This window comes from Monodon monoceros, unplaced genomic scaffold (assembly GCF_005190385.1).
Source record: "Monodon monoceros isolate NGI ecotype Baffin Bay Population unplaced genomic scaffold, NGI_Narwhal_1 Super_Scaffold_6, whole genome shotgun sequence".
In the NCBI taxonomy this organism is placed as follows: Eukaryota; Metazoa; Chordata; class Mammalia; order Artiodactyla; family Monodontidae; genus Monodon; species Monodon monoceros.
The window spans coordinates 50,602,346-50,623,063 of record NW_021703783.1 but is presented as its reverse complement, the minus strand read 5'-3'; the positions used below and the strand labels follow the sequence as shown (position 1 = coordinate 50,623,063).

The following is a 20,718-nucleotide window of genomic DNA, read 5'->3' as shown; positions in this document are numbered from 1 at the left end:
TTGGTTTCAGAATAGACCGTTCCACAGCTATTCCGAGTTCTACTTGCTAAGTCTTTTGAGTGCTTTGGTTAAAGTGAGGATGGCAAATGTGGGTGTATCAAAGTAAATGCGTCATAAAAATTCCAAGGGATCCTGGGATGATATTACTCTGTGTATATCTACACCTCATCTTTGTACTGAAATGACAGCAATACCATGAATATTCACTCTGATCCATCGTGTTTGCCACCATCATTTCTTTTATTAGTACAGCAACATCCCTTCTTCCCTGGCTGTGGTCATGACTCTACAATGTATTCTACATTTGGCAGACAGTGATCTGGCCTTTATTCAGCCTCATACTTTGCCATCTGTGCCCTACTCATACTGAGCTTTGCTCTCTGCTCCCCGCCGCTTTGCAGATGTTGGTCCCTTGAGAACCTACCTACATCACTCCACTCTTTCCTGGTTGGCTGCGACTTGTCTTCCAGGATTAAACATTATCTCATTAAGAAAGCCTGGTTTATAGAAAGTGCTCAATAATTTTAGGGATTGTTATTATTAAAAATAGTGCAAATAAAATCAACTATACTTCAATAAAAATAATGTAATTAAAAGTGTCTCCCTAATGTGATTATGGACAGAGTATATGAATGAGATGGGTATTTGTTGAAAGGAAGGATGAATGGAACTTCGCTTTTATCACTTTTAGCAACTCACCAGGTCAGAAGATTGAAGAAGCTTGTGGGGGAAAATCTGAGAAAACCTTCACTTCAGATGACGCCGAGAATGTAACTCGTTTTCTCTCCCACCTCCATCTGAAGCCATCTCCTTTTTCTCAGCCTAACTGAAGTTTTGAGGCGAGATCATCGATTAGTTGGGGCTTGGCTCGGCCGCAGCCGCTCGGCTAGTTGGGGCTGGACCGCTTCCTCCGGAAGTGGCTTGGAAGCCGTTGTGCTGCTGTTGTCTCTCCTCGGAAAGGTACTTGGGTGTGCCGTTCTGACATGGCGGAGCGTGACCCCCGCTACCCCTGCTCCTCCATCGAGGACGACTTCAACTATGGCAGCTGCGTGGCCTCCGCCAGCGTGCACATCCGAATGGGTACGTCGCCGGGCCCGTCTCGGCCGCCCCTAGTCGGTCCCGCCGCGCCGCCGGCCTCTGAGGCGAGCATCCTCACCGGCCGGGCTCGGGGGAGAGCGCGGGTGTCCTGGGGTTCAGAGGGCAGCCTTCCCTTCTTCTGCCAGCCCCGCCGGCTCGGAGGAAGAGCGTTCTCCCTCCGCAGGGGCTCAGCGGGAGAGGTGGTTCCCCAGCCGTGCGCTCAGAAACCTGAACCCATCGTGCCTTAAACCCTGTCTTCGGTGGGGAAGGGGACAGTTGAAAACCTCAGTAGCCTGAATTTGGCATCTTTCAGTTAAGAGAAACCTAGGGTTATTTTTTCGGTTAAAATAAGTTTATTATGTTATCATCGTGACATATACGTGAATGGAGTTATCTGCTTGGATGTTTTTGGTTTAGGGGGTGTGAACTTGTTTCCAGGTTCCAATGTTCTTGTCGTCTTTGCTGGATTGTAAGAACTGTGAGGGCAGGGACCGTATCTATCTCGTTTATTGTTTTCTCTCTGCAGGACCTAAAACTCAACATAGGTGTGAGGATTATTGAGGCATTTGCTGGAAATGGAAGTTTCCTAGGTCAATCAAAATGCCATGTTAGTTATAAGTTATTATGCAATATCCCGCGGGTAGAAATTATTTTGAATTTAAAGTGCTCAGCTTCATGTAAGTGGAATTCATTGTCCGCTCTAGTTCAGCCAATTGATCACAGAAACTGCAGCAGATTTTCATTCTATCCGGCAGCTGGAACTTGTTCTGGGAGAGGACTTATGAAGCGCTCATGCGCTAAGAATCTTGATCTGTATTTCTGGAAGTGAATTTTGGATCTATTTTGGCAGTAGAGCTCAGTTTTTTTAATAAAAATTTTTTAAAATTGTGATACATACTACATTAAAAATTTATCATCTTAACCATTTTTAAGTGTACAGTTCAGTGTGTAGTGTTAAATATATTCACATTGTTATGCAACAAATCACCAGAACTTTTTCATCTGGCAAAACTGAAACTCTGTACCCATCAAACAACTTGCCACTTTCCCCTCTCCCAAGCCCCACCACTCTACTTTTTTGTTTATGAATTTGACCACTCTAGATAACTTCATATAAGTGGAATCATCAGTATTCGTCTTTTTGTGACTAGTATATTTCAATTAGCATATTTTCAGGGTGTGTTCATTTTATAGCATGCGTCAGAGTTTCCTTTTTAAGGCTGAATAATTTTCCATTGTATTATTTGTATATCAGGAAAATACAATTTTCCATTGTATTACTTCTATTATGGCACCCTCACCAACACTGAGATCATCAAACTTTTTAGTATCTGGCAATCTGGTAGATCAGGGGTTGGCAAACATTTTCTACAAAGGGCCAAATGGTAAATATTTTCAGATTTGTGGGTTCTGAGGACACTGTGTCACAGCTCTGCCATCATGGTGCAAGAGCAGCCATAGAGGACACACACATGACAGTGTGACTGTGCCCAGTAACGCCTACAAGGTCAGGTGATGTGCTGGGTTTCGCCCTTAGCTGTAGTTTACTGACTCTTGTTGTGTTACTGACTCTGTAGTTTACTGACTCTTGTTATCTTGTTTTAATCTACATTTCTTTAGCTAGGTGAGTGAAGGTGAGCGTTTTTCTTTGTTTATGCAACTTTATTGGGCTCCCTACCAATATTAGGGATATAGCAGTAACCAGATAATATTTCAGTTCTCTAGAGCTGTTATTTGGGTGGAGGAGTAGGGGAGATAGACCCTAAAGAGTCAAGCAAACAAATAGACTACTAACAGTGATAAGTTCTCTGAAGAAAAGGAACAGTGATGGAGTAGACTCCAGGGTCTAGAATAGCAGCAATTTTAGTTCAGGAATGGCCAGGAAAAGAACTTGTAAAGGAGATGGCCGTTGTGTTGTACTGGAAGGAGCTAGCCAGGTGTATTCGTTGTCTATTGCTTTATTAAAAATTACCCCAAATTTTAGACGCTTAAAACAACACATAGTTATTACCTCACACAGTTTCTGAGAGTCAGGAATCTGGGAGAGGTTTAGCTAGGTGGCTGTGGCGCAGGGTGTCTCATGAGAGTCCACTCAAGGTGTGGGCTGGGACTGCAATCAGCTAAGGCTTGACTAGTCTGGAGGGTCCGCTTCCTGGAAACCTCATTCATGCAGATGTTGACAGAGGCCTTAGTTCTTTGCCACATGACATTTCCATAGGCGGCATGAGTGTCCTGGGCATGGTGGCTGGCTTCCTCGAGAGCAAGCAATCCGTGAGAGACCATCGAGGAAGCTACAGTGTCTTTTATGACCTAGTCAGGGCAGTCCCACACACCATCACATCCTCCTTATTGTATTTATTAGAAGCAAGTTCCTAAGTCCAGTCCACATTCAAGGGGAGGGTATTTAGGCTCCACCTTTTGAAGATGTGTCAAAGAACTTACAGGCATATTTATTTCCCTCTGGCTACAAATTATTTTTCTTTCTTCCACATGCAAGCTAAGACCCTCTAAAAGTCTTATCCTATTATAACATCAGCTCAAAGTTCAGAATCTTGTTATCTAAAGGTATGGATGAGGCTCTTTGGCTATGGTTCCTTAAGTATAGCTCGTATGAGTACATTTCCTCTCAGACTCTGTGGAACTAAAGAATTTTTTAATTACCTGTATCCACACACCCAACATCCAAAGGTAAGACAAGCATAATTTGGTGGTATTTTTGCCAATAAAATTCTTCATAAAACTTTGTGGGTCTCCTGTGATTCTTACTGAGGTTCACTCCATTAGATAAAAGCCACACCCGAATGTCTTAGAGTGAGTTTTGGCTGAGATGATGAATGACTTGTTTCCTCAAGCCTCTCAGAAGCCCTGTTGTTTGAATGATTTTTTCTGAGGTACAATGTTGGATATTTGTGAGGTTCGTTTTGTTTTGTTTTCTTTTTGGCCGCACCACGCGGCGTGCGGGATCTTAGTTCCCTGAGCAGGGCTGGAACTCATGCCCCCTGCAGTGGAAGCGCAGAGTCTTAACCACTGGACCTCCAGGTAAGTCCCTTTGTGAGGTTCTAACAAAGGATTTTATCATCACATGCTGTGTCATCTCTTGCATTTAGTATGAGCGGCAAGAAGGCAGCAAGTGCATGCTCTGTCTGGAAATCTCCTTACTTTGATCACCACTTCATTAGGCACATCTTCTACTTTCCATGTTCCCACAGGTGACAGTGTTGCTAAATTTTTTGCCAGTACATAACAAGGATTCCGTTTCCTCCAGTTTCCATAAGATTTTCCTCTCTTTACGTCCTTACCCACAGCCTCTGTAAAGGCGTCATCCTTCTATAGTTTCTTCAAGGCTCTTTGAGCTTTTACCTCAAAAACCTACCCACTTCTACCCACTACCTGGTTCCAAAGCCTCTTCCATATTTTAGGTTTTTGGTACAGCAGCATTCCACTTCCAGGTACCAAAATCTGTATTAGTCTTTATTGCTGTGTAACAAATTACCACAAAATTTAGTGGCTTGAATAAATGTTTATTATCAGTTTCTAAGAGCCGGGTAGCTGAGAGATTCTAGCTCGGGATTTGTCATAGGTGTAGTCAGGATGCTGGCTGAGGCTGCAGTCATCTGAAGTCCTGACTGGTGGTGAAGGATACACTTGCAGGAAGGCACACTCACATCACTATTAGCAGAAGGCTTCAGTTTCTCACTGGCTGTTGGCAGGAGACCTCACTTTCTCATGGATCTTTCCAGAGGGCTGCTTGAGGTTTCTCACAGCATTGGCAGCTGGCTTCTCCTACAGTGTTCATTCTCAGTGGGGACAGCCTCCAGGAGGGTGAAAATTGGTTCCTGAGGTGGAGAGCAAAAAATCTCAGGTATTTCAATGGTTTGTAGCCTTCCAAAGAGTTGTGATACATAAACATATGTACAGTATATTTGTGGCATTAAAATTTTTTTTTTAATTTGGCCATGCCACGTGGCTTTGGGGATCCTAGTTCCCTGACCAGGGATTGAACCTGGGCCCTCAGCAGTGAAAGTGTGGAGTCCTCACCACTGGACCGCCAGGGAAGTCCCTGTGGCATTAAAATTTTATTGGAGGGCTATTAGGATAAAAACGTTCAGAAGGCTTCTTAGATAGGCAATTAAAAAAAAAGGTTGATAAACACTGCTCTAGAGCAAGTGATCTAAGAAAGAGCAAGTAGGTAGCCATATTGCCTTAAAAATTTTTTTGTTGAGGTATAGTTGACAGGTGTTGCCTTTTATGACTTAGAAATAATACACACTGCCACTTCTGCCTTATTCTTTTTGTTAGAAGTGAGTCACTTGAAGGGAGTGTCAAAAGTTAAACCATCATTTCATGTAAAGAATGATAAGGGCATTTCAGGCAGAGGAAACAGCAAGGGCAAAGGCCCAGAAACAGGAAGGATTTGGCATGTTTGGGGAGCAGAAAGGTGGCTAGTGAGGGTAATGCATGGTGAGGAAAAGGAAGAGTAGTATATGAGATGAGTTTAGAGAGGTTCCATATCATGTAGGGCCTGTAGGCCCCATAAAATCTTCAAAGTTTTATTCTAAGTTTAAGGGAAGCCATTAAAAGTAGTTAAGCAGGGAGTCACGTGATATGGATTACTTTACAAAAAGATTGCTGACAGCTGTGGAGAATGGGTTGGGACTACGGGTGGGACCAGTGAAAGCACAGAGACCAATTAGAAGGCTGCTTTAATAGTCCAGGACTGACTGGAGAGGCTGGCTGGAGAGGCTGCAGGAGACCAGAGGTGCTCAACTTTGCAGGTGGAAGCTATGGTAGTTGTTGATGGATTGGGAAAAGGGAGGGGAATGAGAGATGACTCCTACATTTTTGGCTTGGGGGATGTTGGTGCTGGTTACAGATTGGGTAGAAATGAAGAGTTCCTGGTTTAGCCTGTTAAGTTTGAGTAGAAAGGGGAGAAGTAGAAGGGGAGAAATTAGGACTCAAAAAAAAAAAAAAAAGAAATTGAAAGATTGTTGTTTGGCTTGTTTTCTTTTCATACCAGATCTTTTATTTTTCCCTGTGAGCTGCGTATGTATATCTTTTGCCACTTTTTATGTTAGTTATTCAAAATGGGTATCAGGTGTTACTTTTTGTGAGATTTAAGTTCTCATTTTTAAAGAGTATAGAAAAGCTGTGATTTAGAGTATCTGCATAAGGATTATTTTTATGATGAATTTATTGGCTTAGCATAGGTTTCCTTTTTTTTTTTGATTTATTTTATTTTTGGCTGCGTTGGGTCTTCGTTGCTGCGTGTGGGCTTTCTCTAGTTGCGGCGAGTGGGGGCTACTCTTCGTTGCGGCGCGCGGGCTTCTCGTTGCGTTGGCTTCTCTTGTTGCGGAGCACGGGCTCTAGGTGCACGGGATTCAGTAGTTGTGGCTCGCGGGCCCTAGAGCGCAGGCTCAGTAGTTGTGGCTCCCGGGCCCTAGAGCGTGAGCTCAGTAGTTGTGGCACACGGGCTTAGTTGCTCCGCGGCATGTGGGATCTTCCCGGACCAGGGCTTGAACCCGTGTCCCCTGCATTGGCAGGCGGATTCTTAACCACTGTGCCACCAGCAAAGCCCCCTGCATAGGTTTCTTTAAAATGTTTTTCTATTACAAAAGTAATAAATATTTATTGGTGATATATTAAAAAAACACAGATTAGCAAAGAACTGAACATGGAAATCACCCTCAGTCATACTGCCCAGAGAAAACCATTATTAACACCTTCACTTGTATTCTTCCAGTCTTTTATCACATATGCACTTGTGCACACGCACATATACAAATAAACATTAAACACACTGTTTTGACTGTAGAACAGGTCCATAAAATGTTAAGGATTAACATTGACTTTCACTGCTTAACTGAGAATATATATTATGTGCAATGGGTTTGAGTTACGTAAGGTACATTGTAGGGTATCAGAAGTAAAGAATATGATCTTTTTACAGTCCAGAAAATCCCTTGGGGGAATAATGGTTTGACCTTTGGTTTAGAATTAAATTTGCGGAAACATAGCCCAAATGACATTGTCTATGGCAGATTCTTTGCTTTTGTGAAAAAGGCAGAAACGACTTCCCAAAGCTTGCAGACATCAGGGCCTTTTTAAGAAAGTAAGTTGTAGATCGGTTGTGGAGATGAACACTATTTATCTCCTTATCTCCTTTTTGTTCAAGATTACCTCTGCCTAGGCCAAAGTAGGACTGATTCTCACTGTGATTGTGAGCCACTGGTTACAATATACGTTCATTAAAACCTGTTTAAGACATGAGGAAAAACTCACTATGTTTTGGAAAGGGTGCCAGAAGGAAACACTGATTAAGATTTAATTGCGGGGTCTTTAAGAATTAAATCTTTAGTATTTATGAAAATTCCCTTATTCTTATGAAATATTTATTTTATTCGATATTTGGCAGACATGCCGTCAAAGCACTTCATCATTCCTTGAGGAACCAGGTCTTTGGTAGGAATTTTTTTCAAAGAGAACATTTATCATATTCGCCTTGTCATGAGAGTCAAGAGACAATATCACATCTTTTGTTGGGTAAAAGTCATTCAATAGTGTTTTTCTTGCCTAGGAACAATGTTCTATAGAAGTTATGTGGCTCCATTATTGTTTCGGAATAAGACCTTTTCCCTGACTGGCAAGATTCACTTTTCATTAATTCAATATAAGTTTATTTAAAAGCATATAAAATTTAATGAGTATTTATTCTGTGCCAACTCCTTGGCTGGGTGCTAGGAGTATAAAAATTAATATTATTATCCTATTATTAGGGAGCTTTTTAGTCTTTACAGTCTAATAGTGAAAGACAATTAGACTTATCACTATAAAATAAAGTGACTAGAAGTATATTTAGGGTCCCTTGGGAACATGAGGAGGAACATTTAATTCAGACTGGGGAACTGAGAAAGGCTGAATTTTTTTTTTTTTTAACATTTATTTATTTATTTGTTTGGCTGTATCGGGTCTTAGTTGCGGCCTGCGGGATCTTTTAGTTGCGGCATGCAGGCTCTTAAATGTGGCATGCCAGATCTAGTTCCCTGACCAGGGATCGAACACAGGCCCCCTGCAGTGGGAGTGCCGAGTCTTAACCAATGGACCACTAGGGAAGTCCCGAGAAAGGGTGAATCTTGAAAGATGATTAGCAGTTTGTTAAGGAGAGGTGAGAACTGTTGTTAATGTTTTATTTCTGAAGCTGGTGGTGAGTTGGATGTTCACTGTATCATTTATGTCATCTGTAGCTCAGAAGACGTTAATAAGTATTTTTAGATCATTAGGCCTTGGAGTTGATGTTTGGAGTTGATATATGGATGTCGGTAATATTTTGAAAGTAAGAATTTCTTATATAGAAACTAGAGGTAAAGGTACTAGAAGTGAGAAATAAAAATAGGTGAGTGAAAGTAAGTTTAAATATTGTTTGCCTTTTATGGAGAAATTCATTTTGGGGAAACATTTGTATTGCTTGGAAAATAAGATTTCTTTTTTAATTTTATATCTAACCATATGCTTTCTATTCCTGCTTTTCAGTTTCAACATAGCTTTGTTCTTTAAAATGTTCTGTTTTTAATCTTTTGCTTTGTTTTATGTTTTACAAATATGCATTTAATGTTTTCTTTTTATTTTGATGAAAACATTTGTATTCTGGCCCATTAACTTAATTTTTTTTAAGCTCATGCTTCCTGGAGGATAGTTATCACTTAAAATTTTTGATTTTTTGGGGAGGCGTTTTTTTGTTTTTAGTTTTAGTTACAGATTGCATTATTTGGATTAAGATTTAAAAAAGAATTCATATAACAAGTTAATGTTTCTAAGAAGAAATTTGATCTTGCTGTTCTCTGATAAATGCTTAAGAAAATAGTCATGTGTAACTTTTTTCTCTTTCAGGCTTTCTAAGAAAAGTCTACAGCATCCTTTCTCTGCAAGTTCTCTTAACTACAGTGACATCCACGTTTTTTTTATACTTTGATTCTATACGGACATTTGTTCATGAAAGGTAAGGTAATGACATGGTTCTGAATCATTTTCAGCCGTTGCATATCACTGAAAGGGCATAATATGAGCAAAGTTAGTTTTTTTTTTTCTATTAACTTTTAAGGTTAGAACGTAAAAAAGGTTCATTATTAGCTCTTGTAAATAAGTTTTGATAAGGAAAATGTTCTACAATATGGTATTTACCTGTAAACCTTTTAGCTTAATTTCATAGGGTTAAGTCCTCATTTCCTGGAATAGTGTTAAGAATTTTTAACTGTGTATACAGTTTTTCTAAGTCTTAGTTTTTTGTGTGTTTATTAGACTTATGCCCTGTCCCCAAAGCCCAAGACAGTGCTTGAAAAGTAAAGGTACTTAAAAAACGTTTAACTTACCTTAGTGTTGGTTCACAATTAGGAAAATTTCACTGAAAAGTTTTCAAAGGAGTTCCGTATGATTCATCCCTAATTTGTTTAAGATCTGACCTCCAAAATAATTATTTCCACGGCTAAAAGTAATATACATTCTTTATATTAAAGGAAAGGAAAAGTAGAGAATGAATATTTTCTTAGAAGTAGATAATTTCTATTCTCCCTTTACGAAAGGGGAATCTTGAACTATTAGTTTGCTATTTGGAGTAAAGTTCTTTAATTTAAATTACAGCTATATAGTAAATACCCTTAAAAAAGTAGTTAGGTATAAAATTGGTTTATTATTTAATAGTTTTTATGTATTATATTTTAGTTTAAAAAAGCAGTATGCTAATTGCAAAAATTATTCAAGTATGTTAGAAGTTCATGAAGTAAAAAGGCTAAGTCTTCCCCATTCATTGTGGGGAAGATTCTTCTTTTTTTTTAATTAATTTATTTTTATTTATTTATTTTTGGCTGCATTGGGTCTTTGTTGCTGCTCACGGACTTTCTCTAGTTGCGACGCATGGGGGCTACTCTTTGTTGCAGTGTGTGGGCTTCTCATTGCAGTGGCTTCTCTTGCGGAGCATGCGGGATTCAGTAATTGTGGCACGTGGGCTCAGTAGTTGTGGCTCACAGGCTCTAGAGCGCAGGCTCAGTAGTTGTGGTACATGGCTTATTGCTCTGAGGCATGTGGGATCTTTCCGGACCAGGGCTCAAACCTGTGTCCCCTGCATTGAAAGGCAGATTCTTAACCACTGTGCCACCAGGGAAGTCCCTGTGGGGAAGATTCTTTGTCTTCCTGCTCCTCCCCATCTCACAGTCCTCAAATTTTCCCCATGGAAAAATAATTTCTTTTGACAGTTTGGTGTAGATCCTTTCAGATTTTTTTTTCCTGTACTTTCACAAATACATAGACAAATTTTATTAAATTGGATAAAACTATAGTATTTTTAAACTTGAGAATGATTTAATTTTTTGTCTTTCAGTCCTGCCTTAATTTTGGTGTGTGCCCTTGGATCTTTGGGTTTGATTTTAGCCTTGACTTTAAACAGACATAAGCATCCCCTTAACCTGTACCTGCTTTTTGGATTTGTGAGTACTTTGACAATATCTGTTCCTTTAACATTTATTCCTGAGTTTTAAATTTATTTATTTAATTGAATGCATATACATGTGTTACAGTAACAGAACAAAATTAATGAGTTTTTTTTAAAAATTCAAGGCTTTACCTTTATGATAATCTTCTATCAGATAAAATCTAACTAGAGTAAGCATATAAAACAAAGATATGTAATTAAGGGGAAAGAGAAGCTAGAGGATGAAGCTCAATATCCCTAACTCTTATTTAGGATATGAGTTTAGCTACTTCTGACATGGCTTAAACAATGACAGAATAACAATGGCTTCTCTTTCATATAAAAATCTGAGTGACTGTTTAGGGAAGTTCTCAGGGGCCCATTCATCTGCTGTGGTTCAGACATTTCTAAAGTGTTGCATGGTATAAGATAGCTCACCACCATATCTACGTTCTATCCATTTATTTCAAAAAATGAAAAGAGAAAGGAGAGAGCAAGCCTTTTTGCTTTTTGAAGTTGTATGCCTCTCTGCTCACATTCTGTTGACTAGAATATAGTCTTGTGACCAGATCTAGCTGCAAGGGAGGCTAAAAAATGTAATGATTAATCTGAACAGTTGTGTGTTGAGGCAAAAATTCTGTTACTAAGGAAGAAAGAAAAAAAGAATATTCAGAGACAGTTTAAGACTCTGCCACACCAAAGTACTACTTAAATATTTTATTCTTCCTGTGTTTATTTGTGTGAGGTAGTGAGGTTTTTATAAATGTGCATGTGATTTGCAGTTTCATTTTTATTTACATTATAGTGAGTGAGAAAAATAGAATTTTCCATATTACTTTTAGAATCTTCCTGTTACAGATATGAAAAATCTAGTTGAGTTCAAGGAGTAATGGGATCACAGTTAGAATCTAAATATTCTCACAGGAGTTCCCTGGCGATACAGTCGTTAGGATGTGGCGCTTTCACTGCTGTGGCCTGGGTTCAGTCCCTGGTCAGGGAACTAAGATCCTGCAAGTTGTGCTGCACAGCCAAAAAAAAAAGGAATTCTGAATATTCTCACTTAATACATTGAGGTCTCATTTTCATTATGGTGGGCTTATTATCTGTCCCATATACTTCAAAAGGCTGCTCTGAAGCTAAAATGAGATCATGCATATGGAATCACATTGAACTCCTGGAAATTAGAACATGTACATAACATAGTATAAATTTTACATGCATCTATGTAATTTCAATTTCTTTTTCTTAGACACTGTTGGAAGCTCTGACTGTGGCCTTCGTTGGTAAGCCATAATTATGCTTCCATATGTTACAGTAACTTTTTTATGTTGGTAAATGTTTTGGATAAAAACGTGTTTGGGGCTAAAGCTTACCATCATGGAATGTCATATTAAAAAATATGGCATAGGATGAAGAATTCCTAAAATATAAGCAAAAATTAAATGTTTATGTAGTTAACTGAGTTTAGAGGAAGTGGAAAAGAATTAGGAAGACAATAGGAATAAGAACAGTATTCATTTTGTTTATCCATTTGTGAAAATAAGACAACCATAGCTAATCTTTTCCCTTATTTAAAGGGAGCTTAGAAGAATTGATAACATGTTTGGAGCCATGTACTTTCATCACATAAGCTCAGTATCTCAAATTGTCTGCATTGAACTGTACTTTATTATTATATCCTCATATTTCATCAAATGGCACTACAAGAAACAGTGTTCATTTCTGTTTTGTGTTAAATATATATTTAAAAGGAAGTATCTGTTATAGTTACTTGATGTACTCTATGTAATGCCTCAAGTAAAAAGTTTTGTGATTTATTAACAATAAAAATTCTGATTAACTCAGAATGATTAATCTGGCATACTAAAAAGATCAGAATTGACTGTTACTCTCAATAACAGTAAATTGTTGATCCTTATTGTTAATATATTTATCTCTTCCTATTTTGTCATTACTATTCTTAACTTTTTTATGCCAGTTTTATTGAATCTATTTTTTGGTAATTCATCTCTTCCTTTTATAAAAGAATCAGAATATAAATAAATAATAATAACAACTAAAAAAAATAGGGTTGAAATTTCTCAGCATAGAAAGGAAGTATTATTAATATTTACTTATTATTAGTGTTATTATCTATTAATGTTATTATCAAGTCCATCTCTGTCTTTTGTAAGGGATGTAGGAGAGAGATTTATTTCAGGGTTATTGGAATCCACCTAATCTTACACTGAAATTTCTAATGAGAAGCAAAAGTGATTTCATGGTTTACCTTTTCTTTGTTCATCCTCCTAACCCTGTAATGGCATAAGTAGAGAAAGTCCAATTAGTTAGCATTTAGGAATAGAAAGAACTGAATAATTAATCCCCTCAAATTAAAAATTACTTAAATGGTTTTGGGTTCAAAGTACGTAATTTCCTTTAAAGAGGTTATAATTTAGTATTCTGTTAAAATGTTAAGCAGTTGTATTACAGTAGCCATAGTCAATCCAGATGGTCATTCTAAAACTTCAGAAGGGAATTCGTTATATATTCAGTAAACCCCCAATAATGTACTCCAAGATAATGCAGATTTGGATATAAAGCAATTAGTGGTTGGTTTCTGTTCCCTATGGTGTTGGTAAATGGCAGACAGCCCCAATATTTTTCTTGCCTAGGAATTCCCAGCCAGCCACAGGACCCAGAACCATCCCTACTGATATATATATATATTTTTTTAACTTTTTATTTTATATTGGAGTATAGTTGATTAACAATGTTGTGTTAGTTTCAGGTGTACAACAAAGTGATTCAATTATACATATACATGTATCTATTCTTTTTCAAATTCTTTTCCCCATTAGGTTGTTATAGAATATCCTATTGATATTTAAGCCAGAGTTGACAGTCACCACTGTCAACTATGGTGATAAACTGCAGTGGGGAGAGAAATGGGTGAGAATCATTTCACCATATCCCCCAAACTCCTAAACCAACTAGCTGTGTAATATCTCTCTAGTCATTTCTTTAACTTCATAATAACATGACCCCTTATGTTGTATATTTTGGAGCCTGTTTATTGCACTATGGGTGTGGTTTTACTGTACCAGTATTGAAGACTGAATAAGGAATCTTTCCATAATTGTTTTTATTAGCAATTAGTACAGGACAAAATAAGGCATTTCTGTTATATGACAGAAAAAAAACTTTTTTTTACATCCTCCCATACACTAATATTTCTTTTTTTAAAAAAATTGAAGTATAGTTGATTTATAATATTTTATTAGTTTCAAGTGTACAAAGAAACCAATACTTTTTTTTTAACATCTTTATTGGGGTATAATTGCTTTACAATGGTGTGTTAGTTTCTGCTTTATAACAGAGTGAATCAGCTATACATATACATATATCCCCATATCTCCTCCCTCTTGCGTCTCCCTCCCACCTTCCCTATTCCACCCCTCTGGGTGGTCACAAAGCACGAGCTGATCTCCCTGTGCTATGTGGCTGCTTCCCACTAGAAAAAAACTTTTATATTGAGTATGTTTGTATGTATTTTAAATCAGTGTTTTGTAATTTTACAGTTACTTTCTATGATGTGTATATTGTTCTGCAAGCTTTTATACTGACTACTGCAGTATTTCTTGGCTTGACTGTATGTACTCTACAATCTAAGAGAGATTTCAGCAAATTTGGAGCAGGGTAAGTTATATATATCATGGTTATGATAGATAAGTATATTTAGTATTACCTAGTTTTGAGAGAAGTTCTATACTGTTAGCTTTGGATACTTTAAAAATGGAGGGTAATGAGAGGTCATCCCTTTGAGTACTAGGGCCAGGCCCTACTCTCCCAGAGCATGCTAGGAGATGGAAAGTGGCTTTGAGTCTTTTGCTTCCCCCGTATTGAAAGGGAAGTGAATGCAAAAAAATTTAAGCCTTCTAGAGAGGCTAGGCTTGCATGCTTTATAAATGGTATGAAATTTACCTAAATTATTTAGATCTTTGTCTTAGCATAACTGTTACCAAATGTTACCTCTACATCTTTGTGGCAAAAGCAAGGTAATTGTGATCCAGGAGTCTGCATGAACTTTAAAATCTTTTTGATCCATCTAAATTAACCTGTATCATTCTTCAAACTAATTAATATAGGGAATGATCCTTTTTATACTAGGATAATGGTACTGTATTGCCCTCACCTTGGTAAGAATGCATAGACTCTTTCCTAAGTTCACAATGGCCTTCTGTTGGCACATAATCACTCAAACATTTTCTGTTCTTTTTCCGGTTACAACACTAAAAATTTACAAGTGGTCTAGTTTTACAAAACTTTCTTTCCTCCCCCTTTTTTTCTGGTAATCCAGATTACCAGAAGTCTCTTGGGGGTAAAATATAGTTGGTCAGCCAACACTGACAATTGTGCAGGATGCTTATAGTTGTATTAGAATGGAGTTTGATTTAGGGAGAGGCAACATGTTTTTTTTTCCTTTCCTGTCTTATATGTATGTTGGGGGGGGTGTTTTTTATATATTTGTATGTTATATATGATTTATGATGTATATGTGGTTTCTCTCTCTGCTTCTTCCCATCCCAATCTCCATATGTACCCCTTCCTCCCATCCACTCTACTATAGACTCTAGAACTCCTTATATATCTTCCTTATATTTTAGCCTCTTCAGAATAAATTCTTTCTTCTTCCTTATCTCAGCTGAAACTCGATTCCTCCCTGAGAACACTGTTCTCTAGCTGCTCATTCCCCCACACCCTATGTTGTTTGGGATGGGGGGTTAGTATTGAAAACTGCTTCAGTCCCTTAATGCTCCTTTCATTGTTCCTCAGCATGCTGGACATTCATTGCTTTAAGGTTTATGCTGTCTGGCTATATGCTTCATACTCTTGCTCATTACTGTTACTCATTCCCTTTTTGGTCAAGCCTCCCTCATGCTTTAAAGACGTTAGCATCAAACTGCATTTTAGGCCCATCCATCACCTTAGCTTCTTGATATCTCTGGACCTCTATCTACTTTGGCAGCTTTCATCTTCCTGCCGTGTCCACATCATAGACGTCACATCATAGTGATTGTCATCACTAGGGGTTGTTTCATTGCTGAAATCTTAAATATCAGTGTCTCATTTTCTTTCTTCACCTTCTGTCCTCTATTTCTTTCATTTCTTTACTCCCACAACACCTGTCTCCTGTGCTGTTATAAACCACTCTTCATCTCAGACCTAAGAGTCGCATGTCTTCTACTTAACATCCATGAAATTCTGCCAGACTAACTTACTAGCTTACAAGTAGGTAAAATTTCAGTTGCTTTACAGTTCTTAATACCACCTTCCCCATACTCCTTGGTGCAGAAGCTTTGGAGTTTCCCTAGGGTTTAAGTATGAAAAAGCAGGTCCTGAGTCCTTTTCAATCCTGAAGGATCTATATGGTGAGGTGGCAAGATACATCAGTCTAACTTAGGTATACCAGATGTATCCAAGAAATTCTGTGGCCATTCCAGCAAGAAAACTGAGAGCTGGAATCTCACCATGCCCTTGATTCACCAAAGTGGATTATAATACTATGTATGTTTAATTTCTGATTTAATTCTGTTGTTAAAGAACATATTTTATATGATTTCAGTCTTTTGGCATTTATTGAGATTCATTTTATGATATCTTGGTAAATGTTCTTTGCGTACTAGAGGAGAATGTATATTTTGCTGTTGTTAGATGAGTGTTTAATAAATGTCAATTAGGTCAAGTTGCTTGATAGCATTATTCAAGTCTTCTGCAGGCTTACTAATTTTCTGCCTGCTTATTCTATCAGTTAATGCGAAAGTGGTGTTGAAATCTCCAACTACAAGTATGGCTTGGTTTGTTTCTCCTATTAATTCTGTACGTTTTGCTTCATGTTATTTGAAGCTCTGTTTTTATATGCATAAATATTCAGGATTTTATGTCCTCTTGATGATCCCCTTATCATCATGAAGGGGTTATCTCTGGTAATATTCTTGCCCTAAAATCTACTTTGTTAAGATAGCCACCCCAGCTTTCTATTGATTGTGTTAGCATGGTATATCTTTTTCCATCCTTTTATATTTAGCTTATTTGTGTCTTTAGAGTTAAAATCGTTTTCTCGTAGGCAGCATATGGTTGGATCTTACTTTTTGTCCAATCTGATCATCTCTGCTATTAATTGGCTTGTTTAGACCATTTATATTTAATGTGATTTTTGATATGGTTGGACTTAAGCCTACTCTGTTGCCACTTGTTTTCTTTCTGTTTGTCCTATCTATTCTTTGTTACTTTGTTTCTTTTCTCCTCTTTTTCTTTTGGATTATTTAATTCCATTTATCTCCTTTATTAGTTATTAGCTGTAGTTCTTTTAAATAGAGGTTGCTTTAGGTTTTACAGTATACATCTTTAAATTATCATAGTCTGCCTTCAAGAATATACCATTTCATGCGCAGTATACTTAGGTTGCTTCTCTTCTACCTTTGTGCTGTTGTTGCCATAACTTTGTTCCACATATGTTATAAACCTCATGATACATTATTATTATTTTTGCTCTTTTAACTCTTTAAGAGATTTAAAATATAGACAAAGCCTTTTATATTCACCCACATATTTACTGTTTCTGTTGTTCTCCATTTCTTTGTGTAGATCCAAATTTCCGTCTAATATTTTTCTGTCTGAGGGATTTCCTTTTAACATTTCTTATAGTGCTGGTCTGTTAGTGTCAGCTTTTGTGTGTCTGCAAAAAAATCTTCATTTTACTTTTGTTTTTGAGAGTAATTTTTGCTGGTGCAGAATTCTAGGTTTGGGCTTTTTCTTACTTTCAGTACTCTAAAGATGTCACTCCACTGTATTCTGGCTTGTGTAGTTCTGACAAGAAGTCTGCTTTTTTATCTGTGCCTCTACATAATATGTCTTTTATCCCCTAGCTACCTTTAACATTTTCTTCGTAATTTTCAGTAATATGATTAACATTTTCAGTAATTTGATTATGATATTCCTTGGTGTGTTTTTCTCACATTTCTTCTGCTTCTTGGATCTGTCAGTGTTAAGTTTTAATCAAATTTGGAACATTTTTGGCCATTATTTCTTCAAACATTTTTAAGTTCCCCTTCTTTCTCCTCTCTGTTGAGACTCCAACTACATATTTGCTAATCTTCTTGATGTTGTCCCACAGTTCACTGGCACTCTGTTCATTTTTTTTTTTCTAGTCTTTTTTTCTCTGATTCATTCTGGTTAGTGTCTGTTGCTGTTTTCAAGTTCAATAATCTTCTTCAGTGTCTAAACTGTTGTTAATCCCAATCACTCTAATGGATATGCATGTTCACAGAATAATTTGTTATTGTTATTTGGTTAAAAAATGCAATTTTGTTTCATTTGTTCATTTATAGATTTTCTAGAAGTTTTATAGCTCTAGAAGAATTAAAATACTTCTAATGATTTTTAGCTTATGTCGATATTTATGTTCCAATTGAAAACTTTAAAAATGATACTCTTAACTAGTTTTGTACACCATAAAAACAAATGTTGAATAGATAGCTGTTCTTTCCATTTCTGGGTGTTCTATAGTATTCATTGCACAGTAAAGAATTCTTACATTTCAATTATCAGGCAAATATCAGGACGGATTTATTTCTTCAGAAAATGTTGAGTGGGTTTACAAAGTTTTTTGGTTAGGAACAATATTCTAAATTATTAATATTTTGTTTTTATAGACTATTTGCTACTTTGTGGATTTTGTGCTTGTCAGGAATCTTGAAGGTAAGTTGTTTTAGGATGGTAACTTGAAATATAAATAATCTCAAAAAGCTATAAGAAGCATCTTATGGTCAGACACTTGGTTATAATTATCTGAGAACATTTGTATGTAGAATGAATTTAAAATGATATTTTAAAAAATCAAGGTCTTATGCCAATATTATTGATGGAAAGGAAGATGAATGAACAAATGAGTTAAATTACATAGAAAGAGGCCCTCACTTGTAATTGCTAACCTTCAAGTGGCACATGTAATTCTGAATAAGAAATATATTTTAAATTATTTATATTTGGAATGCTACCGCTCAAAGTCAGGTGGGTAATTTAATAAAAGGAGGATATCCATTGGTTCATCCATTCACCCTTTCATACAACAGTAGTGGACCTGCCTTGCCTTTTTCTACTTTTAACATTTGTATTCAAAGTTGTACAGAATTATTAAATACATAGGTAGAATATATAACTTAAGAGCAAGTAACTTAAGTATTCTTAATGCTGTTTTTAAATATAAAATTATTATTTTAATCTCTTGCCTATAGGTATTTTTTTACAGTGAGACAGTGGAGTTGGTCTTGGCTGCTGTAGGAGCCCTTCTTTTCTGTGGATTCATCATCTATGACACACACTCCTTGATGCATAGGCTGTCACCTGAAGAGTATGTATTAGCTGCCATCAGCCTCTACTTGGATATCATCAATCTATTCTTGCACCTGTTGCGGGTTTTGGAAGCAGTTAATAAAAAGTGATTGAAAGCAGTGTATAGAAACTGATTCATTAAGTAATAAAGTTTGAGATATAACTAACTATTAAATACTTTTAAAATTTTATTTGTATGCCATGTACTATATTATAAAGTATAAATCTCCTTTTACTAGGAGATTTTAATCTTATTTAGAAAGGAAAAAGTATAAAAGATAAATTCCAGAGAATTATTCAGTATTAAAATTATATTAAAATGTTAATGACATTTCATTATTAAATGATATATTAAAAATTAAAATTCTGCTTGACAGATATTTTGACATAAAATATTATTAGTTTTTTAAAGTATAGGTTTCATTTAAAACTTATAGCAGTATACCAGTGACCAATGAAACTTCGGCGAATTCCTGACTGCATTAGTTTGCTAGGGTGTCATAACAAAGTACCAAAGCACCACAGAGTGCGTGGCTTAAACAGAAATTTATTTTATTACAGTTTTGGAGGTTAGAAGTCTGAGGTCAAGGTTGTCAGCAGGGTTGGTTTCTTCTGAGGCCTCTCTCTTGGCAGGTAGATGGTCATCTCCATCTTCACGTGGACTTCTCTCTGTACTTGTCTGTGTCCAAATTTCCTCTTCTTATAAGGACACCAGTCATATTGGATTAGGGCCCATCCTAATGACCTCATTTTACTTTAATTACCTCTTTATAAAGATTCTATCTCCAAATACAGTCACATTCTGAGGTACTAGGAGTTAGGACTTTGCAGTGCTCCTAATGTTTGTGTCCCCCCACATAATTTGTTGAAACCTGATGCCCACTTGTGATGGTATGAGGAGGTGGGGCTTTTGGGGTGTGCTTATTAGGTCATGAGGATGGAGTTTTCATGAATGGGATTAGTGCTCTTATAAAAGAGACCCCACAGAGATCCCTTACTCTTTCTGCCACATGAGGTGACGGCGAAAAGACACAGTCTATGAACCAGGAAGAGGGCCTTTAAACTAGACACCGAATATGCCTGCTAAACTTCCCAGCCTCTAGAACTGTGAGAAATAAATTTCTGTTGTTTATAAACCACCCAGTCTCTAGTGTTTTGTTTTGGCTGCCCGAATAGACTGAGACAGACTTCATCATATGAATTTTCAGGGGATGCAACTCAGCACATAACACTAAGCATTAAACTATTAAACTGAAATAAATTAGTAGTATATAGCTTTAGCCTTTGGTGAGTTTCAGATGTAAATTTGACTCCATCACTATCAATTAATTTTTGAATACCCAGTTGCATAATGCTATACTCAAGTTTAACATAGCATCATAGGTAAGAGAATTTAAATTGGAATCCTTACTAGGCAACTTACTGGTGATGTGACCTTTGGCAAGTTACTTACTCTTCCTTACTTAACGTCTTTTACCTTATCTTTATAATGGGAAAAATAACACCTACTTTATTGGCTGTTATAAGGATTAAATGAGATGGATATATCATATAAACTAAGTGCTTATTAATGTCAGCTGCTGTTATTAATTAATGTTATTGTTGGTCCAAAGGGAGAATGTACTGAATTGTGACTAGAGACCATAAATAAGCAAATGGAGATTTGACATTTAAAAAATATAAAACAATACCATTTTTCATCCAGTAAATTATTCTTTGGTTTGCGAAATGTAGTTTTTTTAATAAAAATCGTATAGACATGTAATTAATTTTTTTTAATGACAGGTAAACTTTTAAAAATTTATCTTTCT

The 20,718-nt window shown here is 36.8% G+C and overlaps 1 protein-coding gene across 2 annotated transcripts; it reads left to right on the top strand.

Annotated features, from left to right (window-relative positions):
* Window positions 1-908: 908 nt before the first annotated feature.
* TMBIM4 (transmembrane BAX inhibitor motif containing 4) lies at window positions 909-20,570 on the top strand. Of its 2 annotated transcripts, XM_029206418.1 has the most exons (7): window positions 909-1,080; window positions 8,962-9,070; window positions 10,445-10,550; window positions 11,784-11,817; window positions 14,095-14,212; window positions 18,229-18,274; window positions 18,811-20,570. In XM_029206418.1, exons 1-7 carry the CDS (start codon window positions 984-986, stop codon window positions 19,015-19,017), a joined length of 717 nt encoding a protein of 238 aa, XP_029062251.1. In that variant the 5' UTR covers window positions 909-983; the 3' UTR covers window positions 19,018-20,570. The 2 variants fall into 2 exon arrangements, with proteins under 2 accessions (XP_029062251.1, XP_029062252.1); XM_029206419.1 differs by lacking the exon at window positions 18,229-18,274 and having other exon boundaries at window positions 18,833-19,126.
* The last annotated feature ends 148 nt before the right edge of the window (window positions 20,571-20,718 follow it).

Bases quoted from the DNA above. Each gene is read 5' to 3' on its own strand.
- TMBIM4 (XM_029206418.1), top strand. From the start codon at position 984: ATGGCGGAGCGTGACCCCCGCTACCCCTGCTCCTCCATCGAGGACGAC. The intron at 11,818-14,094 runs GTAAGCCATAAT...GTAATTTTACAG, and splicing joins TCTGACTGTGGCCTTCGTTG to TTACTTTCTATGATGTGTAT. The intron at 14,213-18,228 runs GTAAGTTATATA...TTGTTTTTATAG, and splicing joins TTCAGCAAATTTGGAGCAGG to ACTATTTGCTACTTTGTGGA.